This window comes from Theropithecus gelada, chromosome 3, assembly GCF_003255815.1.
Source record: "Theropithecus gelada isolate Dixy chromosome 3, Tgel_1.0, whole genome shotgun sequence".
In the NCBI taxonomy this organism is placed as follows: domain Eukaryota; kingdom Metazoa; phylum Chordata; class Mammalia; order Primates; family Cercopithecidae; genus Theropithecus; species Theropithecus gelada.
This window is the reverse complement of record NC_037670.1, coordinates 174,914,394-174,929,499: the sequence shown is the minus strand read 5'-3', so window position 1 is coordinate 174,929,499 and position 15,106 is coordinate 174,914,394. Positions and strand designations below refer to the sequence as shown.

The 15,106-nt window shown below is 51.9% G+C and overlaps 1 protein-coding gene across 2 annotated transcripts in view; it reads right to left on the bottom strand.

Moving 5' to 3' along the window:
- Nucleotides 1-5,044: 5,044 nt before the first annotated feature.
- Nucleotides 5,045-15,106, bottom strand: part of AOC1 (amine oxidase, copper containing 1) — a 31,997-nt gene continuing 21,935 nt past the window's right edge. Inside the window, exons 3-7 of one of the 2 annotated variants that reach the window (XM_025378153.1) lie at nucleotides 14,200-14,275; nucleotides 8,297-9,882; nucleotides 7,288-7,573; nucleotides 5,696-5,828; nucleotides 5,045-5,386 (exon numbers count right to left, since the gene is read on the bottom strand). In XM_025378153.1, coding sequence (XP_025233938.1) covers nucleotides 5,120-5,386; nucleotides 5,696-5,828; nucleotides 7,288-7,573; nucleotides 8,297-9,878 — 2,268 coding nt within the window. In that variant the 5' untranslated portion in view covers nucleotides 9,879-9,882; nucleotides 14,200-14,275 and the 3' untranslated portion in view covers nucleotides 5,045-5,119. Of the gene's footprint in view, nucleotides 5,387-5,695; nucleotides 5,829-7,287; nucleotides 7,574-8,296; nucleotides 9,883-13,842; nucleotides 13,925-14,199; nucleotides 14,276-15,106 lie in introns of those variants that run through there. The other variant, XM_025378152.1, reaches the window with a different exon arrangement.

Sequence of the window (15,106 nt, the reverse complement as noted above, 5' to 3'; positions counted from 1 at the left end):
CATTGAGTTCATGAGCATAATAAAATAGTTGTTATTTTATGCCACTAAGTTGAGGTGGTTTGTTATGTAGCAATGGATAACTATAACATGGAATCAGCTCTTAGGCAGTGACGGGGGATCTTGTGAGTTTTGCAAACCAATGCTTGGATGCCCTAGCAAATAAGCATGAGGGTTTAGTAGGCAACCTTTTAACATCTGGGCTAAGTTCTTGGATCAGACATCTGAACCTAATATATATATATATATATATATATATATATATATATATTTTTTTTTTTTTTTTTTTTTTTTTTGAGACGGAGTCTCGCTCTGTCTCCCAGGCTGGAATGCAGTGGCTGGATCTCAGCTCACTGCAAGCTCCGCCTCCCGGGTCCATGCCATTCTCCTGCCTCAGCCTCCCGAGTAGCTGGGACTACAGGCGCCCGCCACCGCGCCCGGCTAGTTTTTTTTTTGTGTGTGTGTGTATTTTTTAGTAGAGACGGGGTTTCACCGTGTTAGCCAGGATGGTCTCGATCTCCTGACCTCGTGATCCACCCGTCTCGGCCTCCCAAAGTGCTGGGATTACAGGCTTGAGCCACCGCGCCCGGCCATATATTTTTAACTTTTAAGTTCACAGTGCATGTGCAGGTTTGTTACATAGGTAAATTGCGTCATGGGGTTTGTTATACAGATTATTTCATCACCCAGGTATTAAGCTTAGTACCCATTAGTTATTTTTCACTGTCCTCTCCCTCCTCCCACCCTCCACTCTCTAACAGGCCCCAGTGTGTGTTGTTCTCCTCTATGTGTTCTCATCATTTAGCTCCCACTTATAAGTGAGAACATAAGGTATTTTGGTTTCCTGTGTTAGTTTGCTAAGGATAATGGCCTCCAGCTCCATCCATAACCCTGCAAAGGACAAGATCTCTTTCTTTTTTATGGCAGAATAGTATTCCATGGTGTATATACATCACATTTTCTTTATCCAGTCTATGATTGATGGGCATTTAGGTTGATTCTATATCTGTCGCCCAGGCTGGAGTGCAGTAGCGCAATCTTGGCTCACTGCAACCTCCGCCTCCCGGGTTCAAGCGATTCTCCTGCCTCAGCCTCCCAGGTAGCTGGGACTACAGGCGCCCACCACCACGCCTGGATAATTTTTATATTTTTAGTAGAGATGGGGTTTTACCATATTGGCCAGGCTGGTCTCGAATTCCTGACCTTGTGATCTGCCCGCCTTGGCTCCCCAAAGTGCTGGGATTGTAGGTGTGAGCCACTGCACCTGGCCGATTCCGTGTCTTTTCTATTGTGAATAGTGCTGCAGTGAACATATGTGTGCATGTGTCTTTATAATAGTATGATTTATATTCCTTTGGGTATACACCCGGTAATGAGATTGCTGGGTCAAATGGTATTTTGTCTGTATACACCTGATATGTTTTCATGAGATATCAGATTCGTCCTGGCCTCAGCCATTAGAAATTCCAGGTTATGGGATGTAACCTCCTTGAAGTGGCCCCAGACAGGGAATCCATGCAGTTCAAAGTAGCAGGTCCATTACCAAATGTATGACCAAAAATTATGAATGTCTCCCCCTAACTGGGAGAGGCACAGCAGTTCTCCCTGCTGAGGAGGGTCCGACAACAGGGACCTGAGTGTACGTGGTGCTCAGGGAGAATTCACTGCCCAGGCAGAGCTGACCTTCCAGGCCTGGGGAGGCTGTGTGCTTGGGAATGGCAGAGTCGCACATGGACAATCATTGAGTGAGTCCACAGAGGCCAAGCTCTGCCTACTTGAGGGTTAGACCAGGCTTCCAGTTTTTTGTTTAAGAAGTGGCATCTTGCTATGTTGCCCAGGCTGTGGGCTTGGACTCCTAGGCTCAAGAAATCCTCCTGCTTCGCCCGCTGAGTACTTCCAGTTTTTATTAAGAAACAGAAGATGAACATCTGAGAATATCCCCGCCTCGGCACAGGAGCCCGCAGGCCTCCCTGTCTGTCCCTCTGGGCTGTCACCCCTGTGACTGTGGATATCTTGAGGTCAGGGACTTCGTGTTCCTCGTCTTTGTGTCCCAGGCCAATTACATTCTACTTAAGGGAAGGAGGAACAGTGAGAAATGCTGAGAAGTAGAAGCTGGGGTGTCAGGGAGGGAGGGGGAAAGTAGTACCCGTGAGGACCATTCGGGATGGGGCCTGGGAGGAAGCGGAGGGGCCCTAGGATTCTTGGGGCTGCTTTCTCAGGGGTGAGGTCAGGTCCTTCTGCCATCTTGTTAGGGGTGGATGGTGTTGGGAGATGGCACTGTGGTGGCCGCAGGAATGGCCAAAATAATTATTTGGGGCGAGATGCAAAGACTCAACAGGGCAGGGAAGTAAGAATGTGATTTGAGGCTTGTATTTCTGAGGCTCTCAGCTGCTAGTCACTCAACAAGCACTGCTGAGTGCCCGCTGAATGCACAACACCAACAAACAACTGTGAAAAGTCACCCAGGTAAAGTAAGCGATACCTTTGGTCTTCCAGCTTTCCTCGGTATGGTGGGTGATGACAGTCACACACCCACAACTCAGTGTGTAAAGGAGCCCCTGAGCCTCTGGTGTCCTCCACCCCCTTGAAATGTTTATCAAAACCACACACACTCTTCCTTTCTGTCTTCTTGGAGGAAGAGAAAGGCTGGAATCAGTTCTGTTGAATTGTCCGGTTTGAAAAGATCCAGGACCCTGCCCCACATGACCTGACTCACCTGCTCCTGCCTCCCCGTCACTGGGTCCTGGTTCTGCGGCTGGCCGTGGGTGACTGAGCTCTGAGCAGGGCTGGGAGGGACAGTGTCAGATCCCCCATCTGTTTGCTTGTCTGCTTTCCTCTCTCAGTGGTCCCCCATGATAGAAAACTCCACATCCATTGTATTGGCTCCTATGGCTGCTATAAACACCGTACCACAAACTTACTGGCCTCAAACAACACCAATGTATTCTTTTACCATCTGAGGTCTTCAGGGCCTTGTTCCTAATGGAGGCTCTGGGGGAAAATCTGTTTCCTTGTCTTTTCCAGTTTCTAGAGGTCGCTTGCATTCCTTGGTTTGTGGCCCCTTCTGTCATCTTCAGAGCCGGCAGTGTGGCATCTTCTCTCTGCTCTTCTCTCCTGTCTCCCTCTCACAAGGGCCTTGTGATTACTCAAGCCCACCTGGATGATCCAGGATAATTTCCCATCTCAAGATCCTTACCTTAATCATGCCCACAGAATTCCTTCCTTGAGCATGTAAGGTAACAGATCCCCAGGTCCCAGGGATCATGATGTGGACATCATTGGTGGGGGGTGGAGGGCATTATTCTAGCTACCCCGTCCATCCTGGCCAGCTACTAAAGTACCACACATCAGCAATTAGAGTTTCGTTTTTCTTTCTTTCCTTCCCTCCGTCCTTTCCTCCCTTCCTCCCTCTTGGAAAATTTAGATTTCAGTTTTTTGAGTAGGTAATACATTCTGACGATTCAAAAATAAAAATAACATAGCACTGGGGCAAGAGACTGTGTCACCCGGGTTTCTGCAGTCAGTGCTTTCCTGGGCCACGTGCCATGGCCAGGACACTTGGGGCTCCCTCAGCTCCACAGGGAGGGAGGAGATGCTCCTTGCCTCGTCCCCATAGCATCTGGCCAGGCCACTCTGCTTTCTCCCCAGCCTCTATCTCCCTACCTGGCCAGCCCGTGGCCCGGCGCTCTCCATCATTCCCCTTCTGTCCCCAAAAGCAAGCAAACAAAGCAACAACAAAACCCCTAACAACTCAATGGAAAGGTTTCCATGGAGAAAGCCTGCCCCATCCCTGTTCTCATCTACCACGCTTCTCTGTAGTCTACACGGAGACCAGTCTAGGGAAACTCCTGTCCTTTCTCACACAAAGTTAGCATGCTGTCTGTATTATTCTATGCCTCTTCTCTTTTGCTATGGCCTGAAGTTTTGCTCTATCAGCACACAGAGTATCCTCATTTGTGTGTTTCTTTTATAATCACCTAGAATTGCACTGTGTGATTGTGCCACAGTTTATTCAACTGGGGTTTTCTACAGATGAGCAGTTGGTTGTTTCCAGACTTTTGCTGTTACAAACAATGCTGCAATGAATCACTTTGTACATATGTCTTTCCTGTATTTATAGATGGATCTTGGGGATAAACCCCCCGAAGTTAGGCCAGTGTGCCAATGGATAAAGGCATGGTGATCTTGCTAGATCTCCCTGTAGCATCTTCTCTATGATTGTGCCATTTTGCAAGCCTTTCACTGACACTGGAAAATTCCCTTGCAGCCTCCCCAAGAGAAAGTTGTCAGTCTCAGATTTTTTTTTTTTTTTCTTTTTTTGAGACAGGGTCTCACTGTGTCTGTATTGCCCAGGCTGGAGTGTAGTGGTGTGATCTCGGCTCCTCGGCTCAAGAGATCTTCCCACCCAACCCCCTCTGTCCCGGGACTGCAGGCGTATGCCACCCTGCCTGGCTAGTTTTTTGTATTTTTTAGGAGAGATGGGGTTTAACCACGTTGCTCAGACTGGTCTTGAACTCCTGGGCTCAAGTGATCCTCCCATCCTTCCGCCTCAGGCTCCCAAAGTGCTGGGATTACAAGCGTGAGCCACCATGCCTGGCCAGTCTCAGATTTTAGAAAAACCAAACTGACAGGTACAGGATTTCAGCGAGCTTCCTTTTTATTAGTAACGCTGGCTTTTCTGGGCTGCAGTAGACCAGTGTGAATAAAGTGCATGCCATGTGTGCACGTCTATGTGAGTGTGTGCATGTCTGTGTGTGTGCATAAGCGAGTGTGCATGTCTGTGTGTGTGCACATCTGTGCGAGTGTGTGCATGTCTGTGCGAGTGTGCACGTGTGTGTGCACATCTGTGCGAGTGTGTGCACGTCTGTGCGAGTGTGCACGTGTGTGTGCACATCTGTGCGAGTGTGTGCACGTCTGTGTGAGTGTGCACGTCTGTGTGTGCACATCTATGGGAGTGTGTGCACGTCTGTGTGAGTGCGTGCACGTCTGTGTGTGTGTGTCCTACACACATGGCCCTGTGCCTCCCTACAAGAAGCAGCACACAGAGTGAAGCTCTGAGGGTTTATTGTCTGCCCCATTGAGGCTCCTGGGCTTCTTGGGAGGAACTGGGGGCAGGGGCTGGTCACACGGGTCTGTAGGTCCCATTGTAGCTAAAAGGGGGAGGCATCGAGCAGTCCCTGTCCTCAGGGATCCAGCGCTGGACGTAGTTGGGGCCGTTGTCCCGAGGCCACACGATCACAGTGTCTCTGGATGCCAGGGAGGGGTCCTCTGGGAAGAAGTTGAATGGCCGGAGCAGGAAGCCCACGGAGTTCCCAGGTGTGGCTGTGTTGGGAATGTCCTCTGAGTGGGGGATGTGCAGGAAGCCCACCGTCACCCAGGCCACCAGGTCCTGCAGAAGACAGGGTGGGCTTCAGTGGGCAGGGCTGAGTACTGACCACTGGAGGCCACTCTAGCCTTTGATCATTTGCAGTTCTGCCTGCAAACTTGCTGAATTCCTCTCCAGCCCCTTTTTAAAGAGATGGACAGCTCAGTTGTGACCTCTGAACTTGCCGTCCACACAGCAAGGCACAGCTCCTGCAACTGGGGACAGATCTGGGCAGAGGGTGGTTGGGACTCCCTGATGGTGATGAAGATGGTCCTGGGCTGAGCTGGAAGGAGGCACGGCCAGCACTGGGCAGGGCTGGGGACAGGGCAGTACCTCATTTTCAATGTTCTCATTGTTGTGAAGAAACTTCTCAAAGACCACGGGCGGGTCCCAGGGGTCGTTCTGGTGGTAGATGCCGCTGCTGCACAGCTCTGACTCCCGGTACTTGGTTACTGCCAGGGGGTACCTGCCAGGCAGAGGCGAAGCAGCTTGGCTCAGGGGCCTGGGCTGGCCCCCCTTAGCCCCACCCAGGGAACAGCTTCAGGGTCAAAACAGAGGAAGATGATTGCCTTCCCCAAGATGAGAGATCATCTCTCCTGGGTGTCGGCAGGACGGGCTGCTGTTAACCGAGGTTCAGGTGATTGTCAGGAGTTCTCCCTGCCCTCCTCCCCAAATACACAAACTCAGGCCCAGAAGAGCAGGCAACCCTTGCACAACACAGGTGTGAGCTGCACGGGTCCACCTTCTTTCTTTCTTCCATTTTTTTTTTTTTTTTTTTTTGAGATGGAGTTTTGCTCTGTCGCCCAGGCTGGAGTGCAGTAACGCGATCTTGGCTCACTGCAACCTCCACCTCCCGGGTTCAAGTGATTCTCCTGCCTCAGCCTCCCGACTAGCTGAGAATACAGGTGCCCGCCACCACATCCAGCTAATTTTTGTATCTTTAGTAGAGACAGTGTTTCGCCGTGTTGGCCAGGCTGGTCTGGAACTCCTGACTTCAGGTGATTTGCCCGCCTCCGCCTCCCAAAGTGCTGGGATTACAGGCGTGAGCCACCACGCCCAGCCACAGGTCCACTTTCACTTGGAGTTTCTTCCACCTCTGCCACCGTGAGACAGCAAATCCAGCCCCTCCTCCTCCTCCTCAGCCCACTCAAAGTGAAGGTGACGAGGATAAAGACCTTTGGGATGAGCCACTCCCACTTAATGGATCGTAGATGTATTTTCTTTTCCTTAGGATTTTTTTTTTTTTTTTTTTGAGATGGAGTCTCGCTTTGTCGCCCAGGCTGGAGTGCAGTGGCGCGATCTCGGCTCACTGCAAGCTCCGCCTCCTGGGTTCCCACCATTCTCCTGCCTCAGCCTCCCGAGTAGCTGGGACCACAGGCGCCCGCCACCATGCCCAGCTAATTTTTTGTATTTTTAGTAGAGACGAGGATTCACCGTGTTAGCCAGGATGGTTTTGATCTCCTGATCTTGTGATCCGTCCGTCTCGGCCTCCCAAAGTGCTGGGATTACAGGCGTGAGCCACTACGCCTGGCCAGGATTTTATTAATAACATTTTCTTTTCTCTAGCTTACTTTATTGTAAGAACACAGTATCTAACACATAGAACATATAAAATATGTGTTCATGGAATGTTTATGTAAGTGGTAAGGCTTCTGGTCAACAGTAGGCTATTCGTAGTTATGTTGTGGTGAAGTCATAGTTATGCTTGGCTTTTTTACTGCATTTGGGGGTTGGCACCCCTAACCCCCACATTGTTCAGGGTCAGTTGCACACACAGATATACACATACATACACAACACACATGTGTGCCCAGATACAAAACCACATAGACTCAGAACCCCATAGACACAAACACAGACAGACACAGACACACACACTGAGGGGAGCCCCTGACCCTCCCCCAGGCCCCCTGGGTCTTCCTCACCTTGCCCAGGTGATGGCCTGCTCCTCCTGCCAGCCTGGGGGCAGCACCTGGTCAGCCATGGAGTGGATCTGCAGGCGGTAGCTGCGCTTGTGGCCCCAGGGGTTCTCCTGGGGGCTGGTAAAGAGCAGGTACTGGGGCAGCTTCCTTTTGAAGCGGAAGGCCGCCTGGCGCTCCCGGGAGTACCGCGTCTGCTCCAGGGTCGGCTGGACAACGCGGTGTCTCGGGCTCCAGGGGTTGGTGATATTTTCTAGCTTCATCTGCAGTGTCTGGAAGCTGTTCTTGGTGCCTGGAGGTATGCAGGGAGAAGGAGAATGAGAATCAAGCTGCCGGAACTAAAACCTCCTCATTCTGCCCCAGGATCTCCATCCTCCACCACATCCAACAGCCAACTGTCTAGAATAACCCGGATGTTGGGGGATGCCCTGGGCAGCTGTGGTGATTCCATTACCACTCTGGGAAGTTCCTCTCAAGAGCTGTGCTCACGCCCATCTGCTGTGGCTGCAATCCCAGAGAAGGGGCACCCATTTTTCTCCAGGCATGTGAGGCTCTGTCCAGAGAGGTGGCTGGGGCTGAGGGGTAGGAGCTGCCTGTCTGGTCCTGGTGGCCTTGTTGGGTCTGGTGGCATCAGTCATTCTACCCATGCCATTCTTTTATGGTGACATCATCCGGGAGACACCCTGAGTATTCCCAGATGACACTACATTCCATCTCAGAGCACTAGACAGTGACATTTCTTACCCTCCTAGGCACTGTCACCTCCCTTGCCCCACTCACAGTCCCTAGGGTCAGAACAGGGTCCACACTGTTGCATCTAGGGCAACCCTCGGCAGTGTTTGCTTTCACCATTTTTCAGGGACACACACATTTCTAGCTTTAGGTTTTACAGAAGCAGGCTTGGCAAATGCTCCTAACTTTCCACCACCAGGGAGTTATAGTGTCATCTCCTGGGAGTTTAAGTTATTGGTTGGATGCAGACGCTTGAACGGGAGAGTCTTGCTTTGAGTCCTACCTGCTACATCCAGGTCAACGCGGTAGTGCACCAAGTGAGTGTGTATGTTGCCAATCAGGTGGGTGTGCAGGCGAGTGCCGTGGCGCAGCCCCTCAGGAGTGTAGAAGGTGGCGTGGACGTAGCCAGTGGCATGCATCTTGGCCTCCATCACCCCGTTGGGGTAGAAGATGAAGTCCCAAATGTAATCATAATTGTAGACAGTTGAAGTTGTCCGCAGCACCAGCACCTGGCCCTTCAGCCCAGCATAGAAGTTGAAGCCACCTTTAAAGTTGGAATTAAAGTGCCGCCGAAGGGGCACCCCTGTGGGCATTTCAAAGAGGCAGAGGGCTCGGGGATAATGGACCGGGTCATCGGTGTCGTAGTAGTGGAAGGTGTCCAGGTAGGTGGCAGTCTCCGGGCAGTCGATGCCAGGGGCTAACTCATGAGTGACGCTGCCCAGGCCATAGCCCACATCGAGGTACTTGGTCTGCATGCCTGCAGGTGTGTGTCCTCCATACAGGGCCACTGCCTCTTGCACGCTGACCTCATAGGCAATGCGCTCTCCACCAAAGTGCACGTTCAGGACCTGCAGCCCGGAGGAGGAGCGCAGCCGGAAGGCAAAGCTCCAACCCCCATAGAGCACAGCATTGCCCTCCAGCCTGAAGCGAGGGCCGTGGGGCTGGACAAAGCGGGGGCCGCTCACATGGATGGGGCTGGGGAAGTCCCCGCGGGGCTTGTAGGAGGAGAAGAGGGGCGGCTCCTCTGTGCTCTCATGCCCCTTGCCCTTAGGCAGTGGGTCCTCCAGGACCACCACGTCCACCTCTCCATCTGCATACTTCCGAGCCAGTTCCTCTGGGCTCCCATAGAACTTCCCGTTGTACCACACCTGCTCCACGGCCCAGTGCCGGGCATCTGTGCTCCCATGATCCACGAGGAGTTCCAGCCCAGTGGGGTGCAGAAAGTAGCCTTCTACATAGCGCTGTATGATGAGCCAACTGCGGCGCTGGCCAGAAGCCATGCCCCGGGGGGCCACGTCGGTGAAGGCCAGGCATCTGTCATGGCAGTCTTGGAATGAGAAGCCTGTGGTATTGAGGAAGAACTGATGCAGGGGCTTGGTGGCTTCCTGCAGGGTGTGGCTGAGGAGGGCATACTCTGCTGTGGAGACGGGCCTCGATGCCCAGGAGGACTGGTGCCCAGGCCTGGGGGACAGTGCTCGCAGGTAGCGGGGCCCTGGCAGGGGCCCCACAGCAAACTCAGTGATATTTGGGTGCTCCTGGTCACCAAAGAAGATGATGGCACGGGCTTCCCGCACAGGCTGCCTTTCGCCTTTATCCAGAAACCTCAGCACATGGTGCTTCTTGGGCAGCAGCATCTCGATGAGAAACACAGTGTTCTTGGTCATGGTGGGGGCCCTAGAGGGCTGCAGCCTCAGCTCCTTCTTGGACCAGAGGAAGCTGTGCACTGCTTTCAGCTCTTGGTTGCTCAGGTCTGAAAACACCCCTGCCTTCCTGTGCAGAGTTCCCAGGGAGGGCTCCGCCATGGCCATCTGCAGCATCAGGATGGCAGCCACGGCCCAGCCCAGGGCGGGCGCCTCTCGCTCCATTGCTCTGGAATGCAGTAGGGGAGATGAACTTAGTTGTCTTATGGGCAGAAATGGGCTTCCCTCAGGTTAGGGCCATGGAATTTTCCTATGGACTGAGCTTCCTCCCCTTGCCCTGCCCCAAGCTGGAGGCTGTCCTGGGGCAGCTGGGGTCCCATGCATAGTCCCCAGTGCTGTCGGGCATCTGTCTGCATTCAGCCATTTTATTTCTACCCTCTCCTCACTCTGTAAACGTCCTCCAGTCCTGCGGCCTTCCTTACTCAGGGGAATGCTCTTGTTTTTGTGCATTATCTCAGCCAGGGGCGCCGTGAGTCACAGAGGGCAGGCTGGGCCCCTGCCCATGCCCCCAGGTGCTTCTTGTGTCCTGGAGAAGCAGATGCCTGTATTAACAGCAAAACTACATTTCTGACACAACAAATTCCTTTTAGGTAGATAGATTTTGAAATTTAGTGTAGAAATTCAAAGGTAGGCTCTGGAGTCAGGCTGCCTGAGTCGAGTCCCAGTAACCCGTGCCACTAGGACTTGCTGTGTGGCCTTGGGCACGCTGCTTAAACTCTCTGGGCCTTCATGTTCTTAGTTATAAAATGAAAATAACAACAACAGTGCTTAGCTCCTAGGGTTGTGGATATAAATCAATTAAACAGTACATATAAAGTGTTTGTAACAATGTCTGCCACATAGGAAATGCATGAGAAATGTTAGCTGCTCTTCTTGTTAAATGAAAGACAGGCTATCGACACCAGCACATTTAAAGTTTTATGCAATGTAGAGTGATTCAGGTGTGACTAGGCTGCAGACTGATGGCTTTGGGGGTGAGGTGGAGGTGCCCAGTCCTGCCTGGCCTTCTTTGTGCCCCATTCAGCTCTCTTGTTCACCCAAGGCTACGCAGAGGGGACCTCAGGGAGGGGTTCCTCTTAGGGAGATGCCTTTTCCTTTCTCAAGGAGGGTGGGTCAGGGTCTTCACCTCATAACCTCATAACCCCATTCCCTAAGCAGCTGTGAAATCCTGTGCTTGTAGCTGCGAGCCTCCTGCAGGGCTGGGAGACATGGTGGCCACAACTCCGTCTTCCCGTGTGCTGTGTGCGAAGTCTCTGGGAGACTGTAGCTCTCACCTGTTGCGCTGCTGCCGCAGAGGCTGGCTGGAATTAGCTCCCAGTCTCAGTTTCTCCAGACCCTAACTTGTCCTCCTGGGTACTGTGGGCCCTTCCTGGAAGGCTGCCGTCACCGTGAAATTTCCCTACAGAAACACTGCCCTCGCGGCCTTGCACCCCTTCCTCTAGGCTCTGGGTTGACCTAGGAGCCCCACTTCAGGATTCCTCCCTGTCTCAGCTGTGCTTTTCACTTCCTGCAAGCAGCACCCGAGGCACAGACACTTGACTTACAAGGTGGATGCACGAGTGGGTTGGACTCTGAGAGATCCTTGTTTTCATAGGTAGTGGCCTTTTTCTCCCTAAATCAGAAGCCCTGAGGGTAAACCTGGAGAAAACGTGTTCTCCTGTGCAGACAGACAGGTAGCAGAGAGTGTTAATCCACTCCTGTCTCAGACCTCTGCCTGGCCCAGCCTCCTCCCAGGGGGTCCAGGCTGTCTGCAAGGCAGGCCCCGAGGATTTCACCTGGAAAGTCGGCGGCACAGGGTATGAGGTGGAACAGGTGCAGCAGCTCCACTTTGGGTGTATCGTGGAGTGTCCCACTGAGGAAACCTGACCATCATGAGCGTTTTTCATTTCTTGCTTTTGTTTTTGGAAAATGCGTTTACACATCACATTTCCGAAGCACAAATGTTGGGAACACAATCCATGTGTTAACTAGAGGCCCTGTTTTCCTCGTGGCTTTTTTCCTCCAGAGAAGCTCAGCTGCACATCGTCCCTCCCCACCTGACTCTGGGCCAGTGTCACATCCGTCGCCACCTTTTGAGGTCAGCTGAAACCCTGCACTGCTGAGGAGCGCTCTGTTTTTGGCCCCAACTAACATACTCATTTCTCCACTAGTCCCCTTAGCACTTTGTATTTAATTTGTACATGGTGGGCAGTTCTTGATTCATAGATAAATGAAAGGTGTTGGCTGGGCCTGTTTTATCACCCAATGGCTCTCTAGCCCTAGAGGCCATGGTCAAGGCTGATCTGAGATGTCCTTCTTCCCCTTTCCCATGCCCCCCTCCCCAAGGGCTCTCAACTTGCCCTCATTTTGCTCCATGGTCATGGCCTCTCATGGGGACGTCTCTCTGGTTGCCTTGTCTTGCCCTCTGGTGCTGGCAGAAGACCCTGGAACCCACATGATCTTGGGCTCTCAGAGGCCCTGCTCACCTGGATGGAGCAGGTGAGGCAGGGGCTGCAGGTGGAACTCAGAGCCAGCAGGAAGAATATGAGGTGAGTTCTTGTGTTCTTCTATTAAATATTGGCCAGGCCTCTTTTTTTTTTCTTTCAATAGACTATTTTTTTTTTTTTTTTTTCCTGAGACAGAGTCTTGCTCTGTAGCCCAGGCTGGAGTGTAGTGATGCGATCTTGGCTCACTGCAACCTCTGCCTCCCGGGTTCAAGCAATTCTCCTGCCTCAGCCTCCTGAGTAGTTGGGATTATAGGTGTACACCACCATGCCTGGCTAATTTTTTGTTTTTAGTAGAGATGGGGTTTCACCATGTTGGTCAGGATGATCTTGAACTCCTGACCTCAAGTGATCCAACTGCCTCAGCTTCCAAAAGTGCTGGGATTACAGGCATGGGCCACCGGGCCTGGCCCCAAATGGACTTCTTATTAGACTTAAAATATATATATAGAGAGAGTCAGGATCTCACTATGTTGCCCAGGCTGGTCTCAAACTCCTGGGCTCAAGCGATCCTCCCACCTTGGCCTCCCAAAGTGCTGGGATTACAGTAGACTTTTTTTTTAGTAGACTTTTAAAAATAGACTTTAATAGATTTCTTAATAGACTTTATAAAGTCTGTTAAAAGTCTTTAAAAAGTCTATTAAAAGTCTTTTAACAAATTTTATAAAGTCTAGTAAAGTCTTTTAATAGACTTTTTAAACAGGAGTTTTAGGTTCATGGCAAAACTGAGCAAAAGGTATTGAGTTTCTGTATACTCACAGCCCCTATACACTCAGCCTCCCCATTGTCAATATCCACACCAGAGCCGTGCATTTATTACAGCTGAGGGACCTGCACATCACTCTCATCCGGAGCCCACACTTGACATCAGGGCTCACTCCTGCTGCTGCATATTCCGTGGGCTGGACAAATGGACAATGACATGGATTCAGCATTAGAGTAGCACACAGAGTAGTGCCACCTCCTCTGTGCTCCACCTCTTTCTCCTGAACCCTGGCATTCACTGCTCTTTGTGTTGTCTCCATAGTTTTGCCTTTTCCAGAACGTCCTGTATTTGGAATCTTACAGTCTGCAGCCTTTTCAGGTTGACTTCTTTTGCTTGGCAGTGTGCATTTAGGGTACCTCCATGTCCTTTCATGGCTGGGTCTCCTTTTTTACAACCTCTTATCCCCATGTTTCATTTTGCTTTTCCAGGAAGGAGAAAGATGTAGAAGAGACCTTTGCTTTCCCCAGGAAAAACCTCTGTCCCCATGTGCGGTGGCAGTGGGGGCGGTGGCTGGCGGTGGCAGTGGGGGCGGTGGCTGGCAGTGGCAGTGGGGGCGGTGGCTGGCAGTGGCAGTGGGGGCGGTGGCTGGCGGTGGCAGTGGGGGTGGTGGCTGGTGAGACCTCCAGGCAAGAACAGGAAGCAAGCCCTCTCCCCGCTTACCCTCCTCTCTGAGCTTTCCTTGCTCCACCCTGGCCAGCTGTTGCCTGCCACCAAGCACCCGGGCACCTTCTGTGATGTGCTGGGCTCCTGCCCTCACTTCCTGGCCCTCCTCCCTCTGTGTCCCGTTCTTCTGCCCCTCACTCCGTGCCCTCCTTCCACTGCTTTTCTTCCCACCAGGTCAGCCCCTTCTTGACTCTCCCGAATACCCATCAGAACGCACCTGTGTGCTCTGCTCCCAGTTCGCTCTGCTTCCAGCCTTTGCCCTTAAGCTGATCTCTGACTCCTTCTTGAAGTCAATCAGACCCCGCCCTGCAGGGAGGGACCAGGTGAGGCCTGGGCTGGCCTATGGCTTGGGAGATGCCTCTGTGGGCAGCTACAGTGGCGTGAGGGGGTGTGAGGAAGCTGACTGTGCAGCACGCATGTCCTGAGTCCGTTTCTGGACAAGTGCCGCCTTCCGCAATAATTTGCTTTGGCTTCTCTGTGACGAGCCATGCAATGCCACAATCTGTTAATTTAGGTGGCAGGTTTTGGAGGCAGAGATAAGGACAAGGGGCCATTTCCTAGCTGGTAGTCTTACCTGAAGCTGACAGATGGACCAGGGCAGGGGCTGATAGAGGCTGGCACCTACAGCAAAACAGAGAATTCAATCACACCTAGAACAAGACACCAGAGGCAGAACCGTTTGGGAGGAGCAGCCACTCAAGACCAGTTGCAAACCTTGGTGGCTTTTTAACCATCTTTGGGACCCTGACCAGATTCAGAAAGGAGAAAGGACTTGGCGGGGAGAAAGCTGGCCAGGGGTTAATGATTGCTGACAGTTAGAGATAGCACTCGGGCAAAGACCGTATCCTGTCAGTTGTTGGCTGCTTGCCTTTCTTAAGGAGGTCCAGGCCTGGAGAGGGGCAGTGCTATATACAAAGTTAGAGCTAGGAGGCCAGAGGTCACAGCTCACAGATGTCCTGTGGCTAAATCTTGATATTTTGCTTTCAGAAAGTCACAACCCGTCAAAGCTAATTTGAGAGGATCTAGAGACTGAGATTGTTTCCATGAAACCGCAGAGAAGAAACAGAGCCACCCGCGCCTGCACCAGGACCTGCTGGGGCTGTGCCAGGGAAGCTCACTCGATTAGATCTTCATGGGAATGAAGCCAACATCATAGCTTTTGTCCCTGATTAGGGAAGGTGGGTTTGCAAAAAAGAAAATTCTACTATTTTCTGAGGGAGAGCCATTGGTCATAAGGGGCCCTGGTGAGGTCCTGATGGCTTGGGCAACCCCAACCAGATAGGGGAGAACGTTCATCTCCAAGTGCTGGCCCTGCTTCTGCCACTTGCTGGTGGTCTTATACTTGACAGTCATTAATTCATTCAACAAATGTTTATGGAGCAACCATTCTGCATCAGGGAGACACAGCAATGAACAAACAAAACCAAACCCTCTATGGAACTCACATTTCAGTGAGGAGGTATCCAGCAGTGAAGCTTGTA